The 20324-nt window shown below is 45.7% G+C and overlaps 1 protein-coding gene across 1 annotated transcript in view; it reads left to right on the forward strand.

Moving 5' to 3' along the window:
- Tmem178b (transmembrane protein 178B) overlaps positions 1-20324 on the forward strand; it is a 379241-nt gene that overhangs the window by 337476 nt on the left and 21441 nt on the right. The window contains exon 3 of the mRNA XM_069996920.1: positions 5072-5209. Within this exon, the coding sequence (XP_069853021.1) occupies positions 5072-5209 (138 nt within the window). The remainder of the gene's footprint in view (positions 1-5071; positions 5210-20324) is intronic.

Genomic DNA, 20324 nt, shown 5'->3' on the forward strand with positions numbered 1-20324 from the left:
ATCCCCTCTCTCCCCACCTCCCCAATTCCTCCCTTCCCCCACCAAGTTGTAAAGTTCATTTGCAACATAGTGTCTTGTACCTCTCATTGTTACAATGGGTCAACCTGTATCTTCATTTCAGCATTTTGTTATTTCCCTTCCCCTCCCCAAATTAGAAAAATGTGTATACAAGATGCAGGGCACTGAAATCAAATACAGTAAAAACAGGGGTTATACCATGGGGGAAGAATATACAAAAGAAACAGAAAAATCACACAGTACATGATAAGTACATTAAAAACAACAGCAACAAAAATAAAACCTCTTGTGTCCCTATCTTGGGGTACATTTCACTTATCATCATCTTATATGGTCATATGTCCATAGCTTTTGACCTTTTCTGCTTGTCTTACACATATACTAGTTATTGAAGATAAGGGAAATCTATGTTTCTTTGGACCTGGCTTACTTCACTTAATATAATTTTTCCAAGTCTTTCCATTTCCTAACAAATGGGGCAGTGACATTCTTTCTGATGGAGGCATAGAATTCCATTGTGTGGTGTGGTGTGGTGTGGGGTGTGTGTGTGTGTGTGTGTGTGTGTGTGTGTGTGTGTGAGAGAGAGAGAGAGAGAGAGAGAGAGAGAGAGAGAGAGAGAGAGAGTATCACATTTTCTTGATCCATTCATCTACTGAGGGACATCTGGGTTGGTTCCGTATCTTAGGTATGGTGAATAATGCTGCGATAAACATAGTTGTGCTGGTTGCTTTAGTGTGGTCTTGTTTGTGATCGTTTGGGTAAATCCGGCATCATCTTTTGAGCCTTCTTTTCTCTCTCCTTCGTGTTGTCATTTTCTGCTCTTCTACTGTGTACATTTTGTAAGCTTCCTCCAGTCTTTTAAATTTTTTTTTTTGGAGCAAGCACCACAGGCCATTCATACAGTAATTAGAATTGAATTTATAATATAAATTTCATGGATGTTGATTTTGTTATTTTATTTTGAGATCTTGTTTTTGTTCTCCAGCTGGTTGTTTTTTAATGGAGTTTTATTTTTATTTCATGGAGTCAATAACTTTTGGCTCTTGTCTGTCTGGAGATGTTAATAATTTTAAATTAGGTTTTGCTTTTCTGTGGTCCAGTCTCCCTACCTTGTGGTCCCTACAGTTGTAGACTTTGCTCAGATATCTGAAGATACTTAGTTGCTGGCTTCTGTTTAAAAGTGGGGGTAGGAAAGAGCTGCCTGAGAGCACTGAATCTGTGAGGGAACCCCAAGCTAACTTGGGGGCTCATTAAGGTGCTGCTCAAAGGGCAAGAAAATAGAGCCTTCAGAGTCGAAGATGAAGAGCTGATGAGAGTAGAAGAGGTCTGTGTCTCAGTGGTGAGATTTTACAATTTTACATCCTTATCAGAGGGCAGTAGGGAACTTTGGTACAACACTCTGAACTGCACAGGTGTTGGCCCATTCTTACCTGGCTGGAGACTACCATTCCCGATAGCTCCGTTTTATGCCTTTGAGGCGAGAAGAGAGCTCCTCAGTGATATGGAGTAATGGTGAAGATTGGGGGGAATGGGAGAGTTTACTTCCTTCCCAAAATAACTTCCACCAAGTTTGGTCTCCTTCCACTCTGCTTAATGATCCGGGGAGACCTATAGGTGCCTGCCCACAGGCCTTTGGGGAAATCTTTGGGCTGGCTTTCAGCCTCCTGATGCTGGCTGTAAATTTAGCTCTGATACCCAGGTCGTTACACAATCAGTGTATCAAGTCTGCTTGTGGACATCATCTCTCATGTTTTTCCAAAGCTGTGGACATCTGTCTTCAAAAAAAATCTTTTAAGTGTAGTTCTGGCTTGATTTTGGAGGAAGAAATGCCAGATACCATTAGTTCAGTCAATCATTACAACACAGTAGGCCTTCAATTCCATTCTTCATTTCCTCAGATAACTCACTAGTATAGGTATTAACTCTTCTTGCAGTTCATTGGATTGGAGGCTGTCGATAAATGATTTAACATCTCTGGATCTTGCTTTCTCCTCTGCAAAAGAGGAATCTATCTTGTCTTACCTCTCTTATGAGTTGTTTCAGTTTGCCTGAGTTATTGTGTGGATAACTTGAGTGACTCTCTGAGAACAGAACAATCATTCGTTCATGCACAGCTTAGGCAGAAACAGACTCACAGTATGGCATGAAAATCCTCCTGGGCCAGTGAAGCACAGAAGCAGGAAAGACTTTTGCTTTTCATCCTGGTTTCCACACCAACAACTTAATACCACCTTCCACTTCTGCTAACACAGCCCAGGAGGTGACAGGGAAATGATTCGAATCCCAGGGAGAGAGCAGGTAACAGCTTCATCCTGACCTGGGAGCCAAATGACTGGTGTCTGCCCAGAAGTTTTGGAAGAGCAATTATTCTCTTCATTTTGCTGTCTGCTCTCTCTTCCCATGACCGCCATTTTCTTTGAGGTAAACCACTTTAGTAACCCTCCAGTATCTACCACTTTCTCCCTTTTCTGATTTTGCATTTCTCCTTTGCAAGGCCAACTGAGACTCAGATCTGTGGCAGAGAAGGGTCTGTGGGCTCATTTGTCTCCAGTGAGGACAGCGGGAACAAGATCCCTAAGCCCTTGGAACCATCCTGCACCAAAAAGGGAAAGGTGGACATGCCAAACTTTGGGACTTCCTCTTAAGGGGTTAAACCTCCTGAAGGGAAGTTTCAGGGGGGAGAGGAGGTCTAAACCTTCTTTGCGATGACAGGCCTCTCCCCCCCCTTCTCATCTTTCCTTGTCCTTGAAAAGAGTGGAGTGTAAAGAAGCATCGATTAGGCAGTATCCCATTTCCAGGAATCAATTCCGATGGCCTACGTGTCCAATGGGGACCTTCCCTCCCTCCCACCCACCCCCGGGAGGCAGCTCAGGCCTTCTTGGCCGAGTCTCTGTGGTGAAGAAGGATGGGACTCAAGTCAGACAACACAACACTGAGGGCATCTGGGGAGATGGAAGAGACAGGACAGTCCTGGGTAGTTTAATAAGAAGTATGACAGGTGGGAATGTTCTCCTTCCTTCCCTTATTTCAGGCTGGCGGTGGCTGGCTGTGCAGAAAGTTTGGCTCACGTGTTCATATTGTAATTGAACCACACTTTCACCAAAGCTTCATCTGACTCATTTAGCAACATGAGCAATCGTACAGTGCTGCGTGATAATGAGGCATCCTTGGCAGCTCGCAGAAGTGACGATGCGAGTGTTACTTTTACCTGGCAAGGGCAGGGTGCCAGGTTGGCAGGGGAAGGCCAAGACCTGGGCACAACTGAAATGTGCTCCACTGCCCTCTGAAGGATCTCTGCCTCCGGGGCCTAGGGCTCTGACTGGCTTCTTCTACAGCCCCTGCCTTTTTAGAGAGGAGGGGGTCACCCATGGTTTTCCTCCTGTGCCCTTTCCCGTTCCCCAGCTAGGGTTGTCAGTGTCTGATTTGCCATGTCAAGACAAGGAGATCAGATCCCTCCTCCAGAAGAATCTCAAGCCAAACGGAGCCACGGTTCTTTGATTTGTTCTGCATGCTAGCCTTGGCTAGAATGTGAGAGAAGAATGGAGGAGATGCCCCCTTGTGAGATCTGAAGACAGCAAAATGTTCTCCACCAAGACCCTGGGGCATTTGTCTCTGGGGTGAGATGATATTGTTGGGGCAACAGGTGGTGGCATGGCTGTTTCTAGGCAGGCATGCGCTCACGTGTGCTTCCTTCTCCTCTCCCAAGAGATGAATGTGTCCGGGTCCTTCAGGCTGCTCTGCAGTGCCCCAGGGGAGTCGGAGCTGGACAAATGGCTTTGCTTCCATTTGGAGGCCTGCTGGCAGGCTGGAGCTGGTGGGTGGGCCCACATGTCGGGGAGAGCAAGAGGCAGCTGCAGGTGGAGACAGGGCAGGTGGAAGGCATGGCTTGCCTGACAGGGGCTGGGGAAAGATGCTCATTAGGATGATCAGTTCATGGGGGAAAAAAGAGTGGGGAGACCAAAGTTTATGTCTGCAAAATGGTATGTTGAGTGGTGTGTGTGTGTGTGTGTGTGTGTGTGTGTGTGTGTGTGTGTGTCTGTGTGTCTGTGTGTCTGTGTGTCTGTGTGGTAACAGCTCTAGCCACCTCTAGACACAGTAGGGCAGGGCTAGGGAAAAAGCCTAAGCCAAGGAAGGCACTAAGAGGCCTGCTGAGACATGAGAGAGAGAGAAAGAAAGAGGGAGGGAGAGAGGGAGAGAGACGAGAACAGAGAGAGGAGGGAGGGAGAGTGTGTGTGTTGGGGGGGAAGGGAGGGAGGGAGGGAGGGAGGGAGACCAGCCCTCTCCTTTCTGCTAAAAATACAGTGCTTCCAGTCATTCTTTTCCTCCCTAAGCCATTCCTGGCTTTTTCTGATGGGTCACAAGGAATGGAGCAGAAAAGGTGCTGACTCTGAACACAGGGCTTGACCTAAGGGTGGAGGACTGGAGTCAAGCACAAGAAAGGGGCTGAGATGAGGGCAGGAAGTATGGCTGGCACTCTAGCCCCACATACAGGCACGCTGAAGCTTTGAGAGCCAGCGTGGAGCAGGGGGAATGGAGCACAAAACCGCACAAGCTGGATGGAGCAGCCGCACACAACTGAGATCCTTTTCAGCTCCAACAATGCACCTCCAGGGTTCTTGTCTCTCTGAGAGGCTGACTAATACTGCCATTAGCCACATTTATCTGGTTTCAGATCCTTGTGCTACAACTTATGAGCTGCTTGCATTTTAGCAAGTGGCTCCTTTTTTGTAGACAGGGAGAAAAGCAACTCCATCTCTGAAGGATGAAATAGATGCATGAGAAGAGCAGCAGTTTCCGGCATGAATGATGTATGCAAGCAATGGTGGGTTTAGCATGATGAGCTCTTCTTTGCTTTAGAAGGAGATAGGGAAGAGAGAGGAGAGGAGGATGCTTTCCTCCACAAAGGAAGTTCTGTTGTAGGAGCCTGTTTGAAAGGGGAAGGTTGTTGTCTTGTTCCAGCAGCGTCTAACCTCTCTGTCCTACTGCTGGGCAAGGGCGCCCCTGCTCTTCATCCCATCTGGTACTGACGGCTGCCCACTTGCTTTCCCCACAGACCTGCGCAGAATGACGGCTGGCTTCATGGGTATGGCGGTGGCCATCATCCTCTTCGGCTGGATCATCGGAGTGCTCGGCTGCTGCTGGGACCGAGGCCTTATGCAGTATGTGGCAGGGCTTCTCTTCCTCATGGGAGGTAAGGCTGCTGGCCTAGGAGGGGATGGGGATGGGAAAGATCCTGGTTCCTGGAGTTGTGGGAGAATGGCAAGAGGGTATGACAGATGAGCCATGACTTGACTGGGGCTTTCCTCATTCACTCGTTCATCGGCTCATCCAAAGGTCTCCCAGTTCCCACATGCCAGTACACTAGCTGTTAATGATGCCAAAGAAAAATCAGACATGGTCTTCACCCTCTAGGGGACTGGGATCTGACTGCCCTGTAGGGAAGACAGTCACTGTGGCTTTGAGATTTGGGTTACGGCAAATGGAAATCTAGAGGATGCATGAGCCCAGGATGTATTGGGGCCTGTAATACACCTGGGCCCTATGCTTTGGTGTGGGAGGAAAGGAGGAGGTACTTCCTGAGTAGCGAACTTCCTCTCCAAAGGCCCATGTTCACCCTTGGGCCCTAACCTCCCTCCTACATGACCTCCTCCCCTGCTGTTTAAAATAAAGCAATGGTGGGGGGCAAGGCTCAACCCTCCCCTGTCAGTCTCCCTTGAGACTGAGCCAATCCAGTGTCTTCTAACAAGGATTGTATAGAAGGAGAACTACAGCTATATGATAATATGGTATACATGAAGTAGAAGTTCATCTACCATCTGCCTGTGCCTCCTCCTTCCTTTAAGAGCTAGAATGCACCTTTTTGTTTCCTGGCTGGAGTCTCAGTCCAGAGTTGAAGTTTTAGACTGCTCAGAGGAGGCAGAAGGGTGAATTATATGGGGCTTGGTAGAAGAGGTACGGGACTGGACAGAGGGAATCAGAAATATTTGTGGATATAAGGGACAGTGAGTCCACAGGAAGACAAAAATGTTGATTCACTTCAGGCACCATGCAATCATCCAACTCGGGTCCCCTTTGTAGTCAACCAGAGTTTCTGAGCAGAGGAATGGGGACACAAGGCTCATCCCCTACAGGTTAGTTGGAGGGAAAGGAGAACTTGTCTCTCTCACTGCACAGAAAGATCTCTAGGGCCCAGAGAGCATCGTACAACGGGACCTGAATGCTTGCCCTTTTCCTTGAATCACACTCTTCTGTGCCCTAGACCAGCAAGGCTTTCCAAGGAGCTGCCGTGTAGGCCTCAACTCCCTGCCATTAGAATGAGGATGTGGCAGAGCTGCTCCCACATCTGTGGTTGTGGCAGAGACGGGGAGAGATAGGAACATGGGGACTCTGTGATCATGGGTTGGGTACCCTCCAGGTCTGCTACAGGGAAAGGCTCACAAAAGAGCCTCTCCTACTTGCTCTAGGTCTCTGTCCTCTTCAGTGAAATAAGGAATCAAGCCAGCTCATGCTTCCCACACTGTATTTTACCACGGAGTCCCTTTTGTTGCCTTTTCTCAATCCAACTTTTACACGGACCCCGGAATGTAAGAAGTTAAAAGTGAGGCAGTTCTGTTTGTAGTGAGGCCTAGCACTGAGGCTCTTTTCAATACACAAAGCACGCTCCACTAAAACAGGGCTTTCCTGCGGCTCTAGAGAGGTCTCCCAGGAATCTGAGAAAAGCTGAGCAAACAGGCCTCGGGCAGAGCAGGAATCCAGTGAGCCCTAGGGGCTGGCTGGCTTTCATCTCCACCTCTTTCCTGGTGTTTCAGGTCCTAGGCACAGTCTCTACTGTCTCCTCTCCTCAGACACACACACAGGTGCCAAGCCTGAGACCTTTCAACTCTTCAAGAACTTCCTTCTTGACTGCTTCAGTCAGCTTGTAAACAAACAACAAGGAGGTGATTGGTTGTTTTTTTTGTTTTGTTTTGTTTTCTGATCAGGTCACACATTGTAGGCCAGACAATAAGCTAGCCAGGATGGAGAGATAGTGGTGAGGCCAATGGCTGTGACTCTCACTGGTTCCTGTCCCAGCCACTCACCTGAGACCCTTCTAAAGGGGTAAACTGAGGCAGACAGTGAGGACAAGAAGGGGGCCTGGAACTCTTCCATTGCTGAGATACCAACCAGAAGCCTGGGGGCTCTGGGCAGCATCTGGATTGGATTAAAAACGGAGGCCACTCCTTACAGGGTGGCAGAGTTAGGAGCCTTGTCCTCTTGTTCAGGTTGTGGTGGCCCCACCCACTGCATATGGGAGATCCCGTGGAACTTCTACAGACACAGATGCTAGGCCCCACGCATACCAAGCAGAGCTTCTGAGGTGCTCTTCACCTGCAGCCTCAAGAGCCAGTGGGACAGAGGAGCTTTAGAGCTCTTCCTAGCTCTAATATCTTACCATAGGAGAGACAAACTCATTGTCCAAGACTTCTCATGATTTAATCTTGGCCTTTTATGACTGTTTCTCCAAGCGTTACACAGTAAAAGAATTCAGTGCTCACGGGCCTCAGATATTACAGGGAGGGCCTTAGCCCTGAATACGAAAGGCCCAGATAGATTTTCTTTTCTTGGACATGCGTTATATTTTCTAAATCACATAACCACATTTTCTGATAAAGTATTGGTGTGATGACAGGCTTTGAGGAAGCTGCTATGCCAAGAGCTATTTCTTGTTAACGGGTGCCACCCTAGGCTGGAGCGAATCTATCTCATCCACAGGTCATGCAGGCTTCTCTTCCATCCTGGAGCTTTGCCATCTGTGTTCTTAGGTAAAGTGATATCCTCCTGAAAGCCTGGGTAGGAAATGGTAGCCTCATACTTTTGGGTACTAATAGGCCATGGACCAACAGAAAGGACTAATGACCAAAGCCACTAGCTGCTGAGCCTTTGAATGGTGGTCTTTTCTGGAAGGTAAAGGAAAATCTGGGGAATGAGAGGGACTCTACCCTCCTCAAACTAGCATCCTTTGCAGTGAGCTGAGACCTAGCCCTGGGATCCCAGAAGCCCAGGGCAGCCCCCATGTGCTGATCCAGGAGCTTGATTTAGTTAGGAAGTGGGCACTATTATGGAGAACAAACCAGGTTTAGAGGCTGCATACTTCCAGGCTCTGCTCAGCTGTGACAGCTCTACTGAGAGGCTGGGCACCAAACTAGAAGTGACTCATTGTCCAAGGCCTTGCATGCTTTTGTTTTTTAACCTTGTTCTTTTATGACTCCTTCTCTTAGCCTTGTGCAGCAACAGTCTGTTCTGTGTGAATACACCTTGACCTGTAGAACCCTGTGTCGAAGAGACATGTCAGTGTCGATGCTTCTCAGAACCTCGCCAGCACCTGATCTCTAGGGGTGAATCTCTGATGGTGACCCTGTTGAAGAAGCTGATGTGTCAGTCACCTGTTGGATACAGTTAAACCATCTCTCACTCAAACCATGTAGATATTTTTTTACAAGAGTGGGACAAAATACTTCACGTAGCTTAGCTTTCCTCTAGATTTGTTACTGAACACCAACACATAGCCAGAGTTTGGTTCAGCTGCAAGTAAAAGCTAACCAAGGGGGACCAAGAGCATCTTGGGCTGACTAGCATGGAGGTGGTGAGCACGTAGGAAAAGAACGGGACAACAAGAATGAGAAAGATATATTTGGTGTCATGATTCCAAAGATGGAATTGGAGGTGACTTTAGGCGAAGCTGTCCAGGGGCAAAATAAATACACAGAGACTCTAGTCACACCTCTTTGTGCAGGGAGTCTTCCCCTTTGCTGCCTCAATTCTTCCTCTTTATGACCCAGCCTGCACTGGGTACTTCTCTGTTCCAGACGTAACTATTTCTGAGTTAAAGAGAGGGCATCTTGCACCCTGTGCTGTGAAATAACACAACCAATTGTTTAATTGATGCCCAACCCAAAGGAGGCAATTAATTAAGCAGAGCAATGTTGTCTGGCCAGGAGGGGAGGGAAGGCAGGTGGGAGTCGGCTTCCCTTTTGGCAGTGGCTCCAGGGAGATTCTAGCTCAGACTGGTACAACAGCCTTTGGATGCCAGCAGTTGCCCTGATGAATCATCCGTGCTGTTCAGAGGCTCAGGAACAGGATGACACAGGGACAGATTGCCTGGCAAGGGAGCATGGATTACTGTGGTCACCTGTGTCCCCCTCCCAGAGAACACCTTGTGAGGAGACGTCTACAAAATGAAGTAGAACTCCCAGTCCATGTCCCACCCTTCCAAGACTCCTCCCACAATTCCCTCACCCTCACTGGAAGCCATCCATTCTCCCTACATCAGCTGGGTCTTAAGACTCCACCATCTCTTCTCAAGACTAATACTGGATCCTCCTACCTGACTGACCCATCTCCACTTGGGCTAACAGCACAGCTAACCTAATTTTTAACTGCCAGTTAGATACCACTCCCTTACTACTAATTACCTACTATTAACGGTCCAATGATTTCTAGATGAACTTACAACCCTAACTCCTTATTTTTCTTTAGAACCCATCTGTAGTCTAGCTGATCTTGCCTAACTCATGTCCTCTGTACACAGCCTAGTATCCACGTCACTTGGCTCACACTGACTGCCTGTGTATCCCAGAACACCCAAAGTGTGACTTCAGGGTTCTGGAGCCAGTTGACACCTTGGCTCATAGCACTTTCCCTCAAAGATCCATTACACACACACACACACACACACACACACATTGTGCCCTCCATTGAGCACTCTCCTCTTTATTAACATGTTTACTTTAAAGTGGCACATTTGTTATAATTAATTAATACCAGTACTTTATGATTACCTGAAGTCCACAGTGACTTCAGATTCCTTTCGTGTTACTTGAAGTATTTTTCTGTTCCTGGATCCCATCCAGGCTGCCACATTGCCTTTAATTCTCATGTCATCTTAGACTCCTATTGGCTGTAGTAGTTTCTCAGACCTTCCTTGTTTTCCATGACTTTGGCAGTTATAAAGAGCTGGTGGAAGCATATTGTAGGATGCCTCTCTATTGAGATTTGTCCGATAGTCTTCTCATGATTATTCTAGGTTATGAATTTGGGGGGGAAAGGCCACAGAGAGAGCGCCATTTTTATCACATCATTTCAATATCATTTATGATGATGGATGTTGTCCTTAGTACCTGTAGAGTTTGTTGTGAATCTTCAAACCATCCCCCTCCCCATACCATATTCTTTGGAAGAAAGTCCCTATCTATGGCCTTGTATGAGGAGTGGAGAGCTAAGATAGAGCACTGGCATGGAGAAAACTCCTTTGGGAGTGACATATGCATATAAATTATTTAGAATTCTTCCTCCTGGGAGATTTGTCGCTACTTATTAAACTAGTCAGTCATTTGCTTATTTGTATCAGTGTAGGCTCATGAGCATTTATTTTACACTTTGGGTTATAATCCAATGCTACTTTTTATTTTGTTGCTGTTCCAGCTTTTGATTTCAATTAGCTCTTGCCCTCCTTTGACATATCCCCATGAATGTGGATTTTTGTCTTTCATTGCTTCTTGTTTATGTGCTCTAACTTGTCTTCTATATTTCCTATTCCAGTAGGAGACTTGAGGATCTTTGTTTCTTTTATCATCATTATTGTTGTTGGAGAATGGTATTAGAAACCAAGCTCTGGAGACTAGAGGTGCCTGAAGTATTTTTCACACCCTGTATTTGTTCATTGTCCCTCCCCACACGCCAAGATGTAAACTCCAAGAGCTTCAGAACCTTGCCTGCCCTAGTGTGCTAGATTCTGTTTCCACCTTCTACCTTTATTTGAATAGACCTAGGGTTTATCTGATTCTGATATAAAATGTCTCATTTCTTTGGAAGTATGAATTGTACGTAGAGTTTGTAGAGGAGCTTCTGATTTTACTGGACTCATAGAATTTTAGAAATGGAAAGGATTTTAGACACCGTCCAGTTAGACCTCCTGGTGTTTTAGATAAGAGTAGTTGTATCACGTGGCTGTCCTAGATCACCTAGTTGTTAGTAGCTGGAAGAATGGAAGCCAGGGCCTGGCCATGAACCCAGCCTGGATCGTTACAGCCCACTTTGCTGTTTCTGATCTCAACATCTTGTGTTGAAGATCCTTGTGCCCCACCTTGTTACCCCTCTCATCCTCCTCTTCCTCCTCCTCCTCTTCCTCTTCTTTCTCCTCTTCCTCCTTGAAGAGCTGAAGACTGAACTCAGGGCCTCTCCTTAACCACACACTTCTCACACTGTCCTGGCTCCAGTTCTGTGCTTCTCAGCAGATCTAGCATTCTCACAACTCCTGTCTGTGCCCTTAGTAATCCCTACCACCATATTTCCTCTTCCATTCCCTCCCTCCCAAAGGTGCTAAGGGACCTATAGAAGAGATGCTGGCCAGATTTGAGGGAATACATTGTCATGGGAAGAGGGAAGCCTAAAGGTTCTTTTCCTACCACCTGTGATCAGTGTGACCTTCTTTACTTTCCCAGCCAGTCAGGAGAAATGAAAATGAAACCCTAAGGAAGCTCAGGCTGTTAGGTTTGAGCAGTCGCCATGACAGACAAATCAATGATGCCAAATGCCTGGCATCTGTAGCTAGCTTTAAAATGAACCTCAAGATCACAGTCCAAAGCCAGCTAGCTTTAAAATGAACCTCAATATCACAGTTCAAAGCCAGCCCGAGACTCTTATCTCCAATTAACCACCAGAAAACCAGAAGTGGTGCTGTGGCTCAAGAGGTAGAGCACTCACCTTTAGCTAAAGAGCTGAGGGACAGCATGCAGGCCCAGAGTTCAAGCCCCACAACTGACAAAAAAAAAGAACCTCAGGACACTTGCCATTAATATCCTTCTTTTGTCAGAGAGAGAGAGACCTTGATGAAGATCCAGACACTCTGAAAACCTGTAAGCCTAAAAGGGTGAAGTCCCAGGCCATGGGTGTCTTGCCTTGAGTTAAGAATGCTTATAGAATGATGGTTTCTCCATCACCTGCTCTTCCTCGCCTCTCCCCACTGCTGTTCACACGCATGTGCCAGTTCTACTTATCACTCGTCCTCCAGCCTCTTCTTTTCCACCTCTTTATGGCTCACTTTCTCCATCTTCTCTGAAACCGTTGTCTTTTCAACCTCAGACTTAGCATATCCCCTCCCTCCCCCATTTCTTGGCAGCCTACTTAAAAACATGACCAAGTTTCTACTCAGCCTCTCATTGCATACCTTCAGGTCCTGATTTCATGACTCATGGGTCAGAGAGGGAGACATCAGCACAGAGAACCATGTAAATTAGCTAATTTGGGGAAGGGAGACTAAATGTAATAAGCCAATGACTTGCTGAGATACAAAGCTTATCAGAAATATGTATACCTCAAATAAAGCCTTTTCTCATGCTCAGAGACGCTTCCATAATCTATTACATCCAGTCAAGGGTGACTCTGACATACAGGCCATCTATCCTGCTTATCTGTTTTTATAGATCAATGTAAGACTTTACTAGAGCATCACAATTCGTCCCTAAACTTTTTATCCTGCAGTCTTGCAAAATCTTAAACAGAGATATACAAAGTACTTTATACACTGAATCATGCCTTGTCCCTTGAAAGCTGAATATTTGAACATTTATTAGTATTTGCTAATTATATTCAAAACAAATCCTGGGCAGGTAACTCATGATGGTAAAAGTCACTTGTAGCTAGACACCTACAATCTTAGCTACTGAGGCAGAGATCTGAGAATCAAGGTGTAGAGTCTGCCTAGGCAGATAAACCTATGTGACTCTTATTCCCAATTAATCAGCAGAAGTAGAGGTGTGGCTCATGCGATAGATTACCAGCGGCGAGCAAAAAAGCAGAGGGAAAAAGCTGAATGAGACTGTGAGGCCGAGTTCAAGCCTTGGTACCATCACTGAGAGCAGTAGGAAATAAAATCCAAGTTGACTAACATCGAGCCAAGACCAGGGCAATTCACACAATGGGGCTTTATCTTCACTTTAAATTGGAAATGCCGTAAAGGGGTTACACCCTCATCACCAATGGGATCACCCCTGGGAGAGATGTAGTCTTCAGAAGCAAGCAGTGATCAGCCTTGGCCCTGCAAACTCAAATCTAGTCAGTGAAGGCCAGGTCCGCATGGCCTTTGTCCTGTCCACAAAGCCACAGTGCCACATATTCACCAGGGCAGGAAGATACTTTGTCCTTGACTTCCCAGATAAAATACTGAGAAAGAACAGAGCCGGGAAGGAGATAGAAAGGAGGGTGGTTGGTGTCTGTGTGGAAAGTGAGCCCATAAGCATCCTCCCGTTCCTGCCACCTAACTGGGGGTGAAGGTGTTTGTTCAGGAAGAATCGCCCAGTTAAAAAAAAGAAATTTATGCTTCTACTGTAGAGATCTAATCCAGGATCAGGGGGCCTTGGAGTAGCCACGTGACATTGGAAAGTTCTTTATCTGCCTCTCATGCTTTTCTCCAATTTACTTATCCATTTAAAAGGGCTAATGATGGTATTGGGCTGAAGCACAGTTGTGAGAATGACAGTGTTAAGTCATGTGAATAATGTACAACAATGTCTGGCATTGGTCTTTGTATATTTTAGAGATTATTATATCATTTATAGCTTTTAAAAAAATAGCTGCCTTCAGTAACACTCCACTGTGAGTCTGAGCAGATTCACTCCATGCAGGCTCCCTGTAGGTCTGCCAGAGGCCTAAGAAATCCTCACAAAAATAAATGTGTCTCTGGCTAATCACTGCCCTATTCCCTCATTCAGTCAGTGCCTCATTCATTCAATCAATGATGATTCACTATTTACTTGGGATATGGTGGGGCATAGGATAAAGTCTCAGAGAAGAAGAAGAAGAAGGGGGAGAAGGAGGAGGAGGAGGAGGAGGAGGAGGAGGAGGAGGAGGAGGAGGAGAAGGAGGAGAAGGAGGAGGAGGAGGAGGAGGAAGATGAGGAGGAGGAAGATGAGGAGGAGAAGGAGGAGGAGGAGGAAGAAGGGATGTGCAATAACTTAGGATGACAATGAATCTCTTTGGTCTGGAGAAGTCGAGCAAGAGCTTGTGATAGGCTCAGAATGAGATGGAGGTGATTCCAAAGTGGTGTCTAGATCATAAAGATCTTGGTGACTGTGGTCAGAGGTTTGACTGAAGTGTAGTCACTCCCCTTCATGTATTCCAAAATACATGGGGCTGTCCACTGGGTGACATTCAGTATTGTGTCACTTTTTCAATGTCCCTAGTTACCTTCTGGAGGGTGGCACTCTTGGAGCCTCTACAGGCTACCATTTCTGGGTCCACTGGTATAGGACATAGAATCCATGCATACGATAGTCAGGTCAGGTACAGGGTGCTATGATATACCCCAGATGGTTTTCCAGTGCTTTGTACTCATCCAAGATCAGCTACATAATTTGATGGGCCAGTATAAACTGAAAATCCAGTGTCTCCTGTTCAATTAAGAACGTGAAGATCACACTGGGAGAGCATTGTAGAAGGAGGCAGTTGCATAGGCTGTAGGTTCTGAAAACCAGTGCAGCTACCAGCATTGCTCGATGCACTCAAACAGCCTGACCTCAGAACCCTGCAGTCTCTCACTCCAGGGCCTCCAGAAGACCTTGAGAAATGAGATCAGTTCTCTGTTCTGCTTGAAGTTCCCCTTCTACCTAACTCAAATCTATTGTCCTGATGAATCAATAATTGTAAAAGAAAAAATTGTTAGCCCCTTTCCTTATGGTCAAACCTGATCCCCAGATGTCATGAACACAAATCCTCAAGATGAGAAAGACACAATTTATTGCCTGTGTGACAGGGAAAGTACCACCTTGAAAATGTTTGCTAGGATGTCAGCAGGCAAAGAGGTAAGACTAGAATGTATGGAGAATTGGAAGTCTGGTTTAGGCCATCATCTCAGAATGAGTACTTGGTTAAGGCTATGTGAGAATAATGATGTCAGAGTTGGATAAGGATGACCGGATATGGTCAGGATGGATAGTAACAGCTAGGTGAGGATGTAAAGGTGAAGGATTCAAAGGACTGTAGGATGGACACTATCAGTGGATATTTTTGCTGGCTCAATGGATGAATCTTCGGGAAGTTCCCATAGTGAATAATCAAACAATTGTCTTGGTCCAGATGGTCCTCAATGTGAAATAGCAAAGTCATGTTCCTGTAGTTGGTGAGGTGTAGGATGAGTTTGGTTCTCTTATTGTGTAGGACAGATGATTTCTTCCTGGCTGGTGTTCTCCTGACCAGCCTGCCTGTACCAACACAGACATGCCAGATACGTCTGAATGACTGAGTAAAGATGTTATAGATTGGGCTCCTGCTATCTTGAGTTCCCTCTCTCAGCACTAGCAAGCCTCTGTGTTTCCTAGGCCTGCGTTGAATTGGGGTTCTTTATTTTCCCACAATGGACCCTCCATAGCCAAGGGTAGATGGAGAATGGCAGGCAGGGAAGGAGGAAAGGGTAGCTGAAAGACATCCACTGCTGGGTGTTTGTTGAAAAAGAACAGGTTGCTTTACCACCCTTCAGTGGAAACAGAAAGTCCCAGAATGTGATGGCGACTCCACAGGGACTGGTTACCATGGAAACTCTGGCAATTTCTTAAGCAACTTTAAAAGCCTCCCTCCCATGGCTCTGCTGGGAAGTTCTTACAGAGATGTGCAAGTCTTAGAGAAAGAGAACTTCTTGGGCCAACTCTGGCCCCTGAAAGAAGTCATAAATCAAAGAAAAGTGCTGAGTTTCTGAAGTAAATAGAGACCCTTCTCATTACAGTGGAAAGCTTCTCTCAGGAAACACCAAAGAAATTAGAATGGGTTTCAGTGAAGAGGGATTTCCTTTCTCCTGAGGTAGAAATGGGGGGTGGGGGGTAAGGAATGATGGAGGTCTGGATGAGATAAAGAGGTTAAGGACAGGTGGTGGGATATAGGCAAAATCAGCCAGACAAGATCAGTAGTGCCACACTCCCTTTGTAGGTAGGAAACTAACTTAGTCATAGTGGGACCTTCATACACTTTTAGGGAAGTGCTTAGTTGGTCAATGAGTTTCCCTTCTTTGCAGTTCCTGCTACTTGATAACAGAGTTCAAATGTTCTGCCCCAAAGCACAGTTAGTTTCTTAGTATTCAATTCAAACTCAGATCTACTTCATGTGGGTATCTATGTTTCTCATTTGCATGCAGCACTAATCCCCAGCCTAGTCCATTAGCTTCTTGACATCCAAACAGCTGACATGATAGAGTAGTAGCAATGACCCCATACAGACCACCTCATCATGGAAAACAAAGGGTGTTGTTTTAGGGGGTGGCAGAAAGATGGAAGCTAATTCTGCTCATGGGAGATGTCTTAGAGAAGTAGAAAAAAATGAGTCTCTTTGGCTGAGAGCCTTATCCTTTCATATGTTCGAAGACGAAAGGCAAAGCTCGGGCTCATGGATAATCCTTACTTATTACTTTTGTAGTTCAACTAGCAACTCACTTCACCTCTTGGAGGCTGTTTTGTGTTCTCACCATGTCAGTAAAACTACTTTCTTTGAAGATGTGCTTACTTCTGACTGTTCTACCGGTCATCTTCCCATGAGCCTTTTCCTTCTTGACCTTCCTAGAGTTTACCTATAGCTGTCTTCCTTGAAACTCTTGTCTCCCGACAATACAGTTAGGTTCCTCCTCCTCCCCCCTCCCCCACCCCGCCTCCACTGCATTTCTCTGTATTTTCTGTTTTCTTTGTCCTTCGCTGTACCTTTAAATTTGAGCTGTTGCTTCTTTTTTTTTTCTTTTGTTCTATAAACATGCTCCCTTATCAATAATAGCCCACCTCAGAGTGACAATTATCTCAGTGAGGATGAATGCAGAACATGTGAATAGAATAGTCTGTTCTGAGCTCCAGCTTTCTATTTCTATTTTTATTTATGTCTAATGCTTTTTTTAAAAAAATCTTTGAGTAGTTGTGGCCTCATGTTTTTAATTGCTTCCTGGACATCTCTTATCTCTGGAATTTCAAACATGCCTTCAGCTGGTCTTGTCTACACATATTACCACATAGGCTTTGCCCTCATCAAACACATGCTACATGTCAGACCCTTAAAAGGCACCCAGTTAATGCCAGCTCCTATCATTTCCCTTCCCTTAAGGAAACTCACGCTTCTTTTGTTGAAGACAGGCCTGTCCCTTGAGTTGCTTTCACCTCCTCATCTTCACCACCACCTTTGCATCCGTTGTCAACATCTGTCAATGTTTCCTTTGTAATGTTCCTAGTGGCCCATTCATTTGCTTCCATTCCTTGAGCTCCATCTGGACCCTGATTACTACGGTGGTATCTTGGGAGTCATTTAGCCTTTGGTGGAAATCTCTGTCCTGCCAGTTGGTTGCCAAGATCTGAGCCTGCATTTTCTCATCTGTAAAATTGAGATAGTGATGTCTGCCCTGTAGGGTTGTGTGCGGCTGAAATGAGATAATACGTAGCAAAAGCATTTAGCCAAGAACAAGAATTTCATAAATGTTCATTTCCCTACTTTTCCCTAAATTCATCCTTGAGAACATACTGCTTTTCTCAAATATACTAATTACCATGTCATTACTTGATGAAAAAACATTCTGTGGCTTCCTGATGTTTATAGAGTAAAATTCTAACATTCTCTGCCTGCAGTTCCATGTCAGCTACAATCCGGTGTTGTGTGCTTCAAGCACACGTCCTAGACCTCCACAGCCATCTCCTCACTGCTACCTGCTCCTTATTACCTTTTTCTGCCCTTCACCCGAGCTTTCCTCAAGACTCAACGTACAGTCAGCATCTCCCAGAAACATTTTTGATCCATCTTCACTAAATCCAGATGCTTCCTCTGAACTCAACCTTTGTACCATTTTCATGGCAATCAGCTCCTCGTGAGCATCTCGGAGAGAATATTCCTTGTCATTTGCTTTCTTTCCTTTGTTGTCAAAACCTCTGTGGTAGCAAGGTGTCCTCTTCTTTTTGGCTACTCCAGTTGTGATTTTTGTCATCTTTGTTTTATACTCTGATATGATTTCTGGTAGCTTTGGCCTGATTGTGGGTTCTTTGTGCTAAAGTAGAAAGAAATGAAACTCAAGTGACTTCTTCCACCACTCTTGTGGATATTTGGGCACAACTCTATTTTATTTCCTAATTATCTGATTTGCCATGGAAATTCAACCCAGTAAGTATTCATTGGGCACCTACTCTGTGCTAAACATTGTGCTGCTAGTCCTGAGGACACATAGCTGAAAACATATATGGTCCCTGTCCTTAAGGGCCACCCAGGCAAGGGTACAGGCAGAGAGGCGCTCAGATCAGGAGAGTGGCAGGTGTCTAGGGCTGTAACAATGCTAGGAGGACCTTAAGAAGACCTTTCTCTTCTGGAGGTTCAGAGACAGCCTCACAGGAGACCAAAAGGTAGAGGCTGAAGGAGAAAAATCTGAGGAACTTCTTCCTGTTCTTATCACTGTCTCACAAAGGACTTTTCATGTCCGTCTATTAAGTGAAACTGCTCCTGGTCCTGGAGCTGACAACTTTCCAGAAGCAATATGCCGAGTCTTTATTTGTTCAGTCTAGTTTAAGGTTTTATGTGTCATTAATACATTTCCATTTTTGTATATATATATATATATATATATATATATGTATGTATGTATATATACATACATATATATATATATATATATATATATATATATATAGGTGTAACTAAACTCTGTGGTGAAGGAAGCAAAAATTCCCTTTTATCCCAAAAAATGCTTAATCAGCTTTATATGAAGTTAAGCTGTAAATCTAGGAGGATATTTGACCCCCGATGTGGATTCTGGGCAGGAAACAATGCCAATAGCCGTGTCCTCCCATGGCTGTGCTAACAAAACCTAGGCATTTCTCCCAGCTACATTTGGCTTAAAAATATAAGTTAATTTATTGAAATGCACTCTGTGGTTCAGTGCTCTTAACATGGTCAGCTAATCACAGTTCCCAGAAGCCTCTGGGTCACAGCCTCTTTTTGGCTCCTGCGCTAGCGTGGCTCAGACTGGAGTCAGCTGAGCTCTCATCTCTGTGCTCAAATTAAGGCCCTCCTTCTCTTTCTGTCTCCTTAGAGGGTACGAACTAGCTACTTGTAAGGCCTTCCTTCCCAAGGGAGAAGTGACTTGCTTTTCTGACTGCTGCGCTTGGGAGAAGCTGAGTTGGTGGGGTCTGGCACCACACAGGCCTTCTCTTCCTGCTCACTCCTCAGTGTGGTCAGCGGCCTGGAGTCCAGGCCTAAGACCCAGGCCGGCTTCAGGAGGCTAATTTTCCTTTTCTGGCCCCACTAGTATGAGGTGATAGCTCCAAGTGAGAGTAGTCCTCCACAGCCCCCAATGTTCTCTCACGCAAATCCTCCGAAAATGGAAGCCTGAGGAGATCCACAGATGCCACACCAGCCCCACCAGAAATAAACTACAGATGCCACATAGACCCTCCCAGGAATGAACCACAGATGCCACGCCTATTTGGCTCCCAGACTGCCTCTCTTCTGGAGCTTTTCTTATTAGAGTGTGAATTCAGAAGTGGGTGGGGCAGAAGAGTGACCATGTATCATTCCTCAGATCCCCAAAGGGAAGGTGGAACTAGAATGGCTGGTAGCAAATCTAGGAGTTGGGTGACTGAAAGGGGAAGACCCTGTGACAAGGGTTTACCTTTGAGGGAGTGACCTTCAGCTCTTGTAGGTTTTCTTCTGCCTACCTGTCAATTCTGCCTACTGGATTTAGTGTCTAGCCTATTGGGAAGCAACAAAGATTCTCACTAAGAAAGATGTGTTATCCTGCCCTTGATTCCCTTTCTTTGACTTCTGCATGCTACTCCTTATGGGAACTTCAGGTCCCTGCAGAGGAGTCACTCCTCTCCCAGTGAGTGAAGTTAGGGACAGTTGTGTTAAGAGTCCCGGGTTCAGTGAAGACGTTGGCAGTGAGATGTTATTAATAGATCACGAGTCTAAAGGGCGCCTGATAATGTTAGGGCCTCTTTTCCTATCTCACCAGCTAGCCAATAAATCTTCCTTACACATCACTGCATTTGGGTCCTATTTGGGGGAAAAAAGAGTTCTTCCTTTCTGACATGGGCTTCAGTCTAACTGGCGAGGCAGTACACTGCCCGTGAAATATCTATCACACGAGACAGCATAACAACGAGCTGAACTATGTGTTTGAGCCCTAATTCTTTCATCTGTGTGACTCCAGGCAGTTAACTGAATCTCTCTGTGCCTCTCTCTGTCCTCCTCTAAACCTCTATACAGTTGTGTGGAGAATCAGAAGACCTGTTTGCAAAGCACTTAGAGCCCTGCCTGTCATAAAAAAG

The sequence above is a fragment of the Dipodomys merriami genome, unplaced genomic scaffold (genome assembly GCF_024711535.1).
Source record: "Dipodomys merriami isolate MVZ:Mamm:240054 unplaced genomic scaffold, mDipMer1.0.p SCAF_5, whole genome shotgun sequence".
In the NCBI taxonomy this organism is placed as follows: domain Eukaryota; kingdom Metazoa; phylum Chordata; class Mammalia; order Rodentia; family Heteromyidae; genus Dipodomys; species Dipodomys merriami.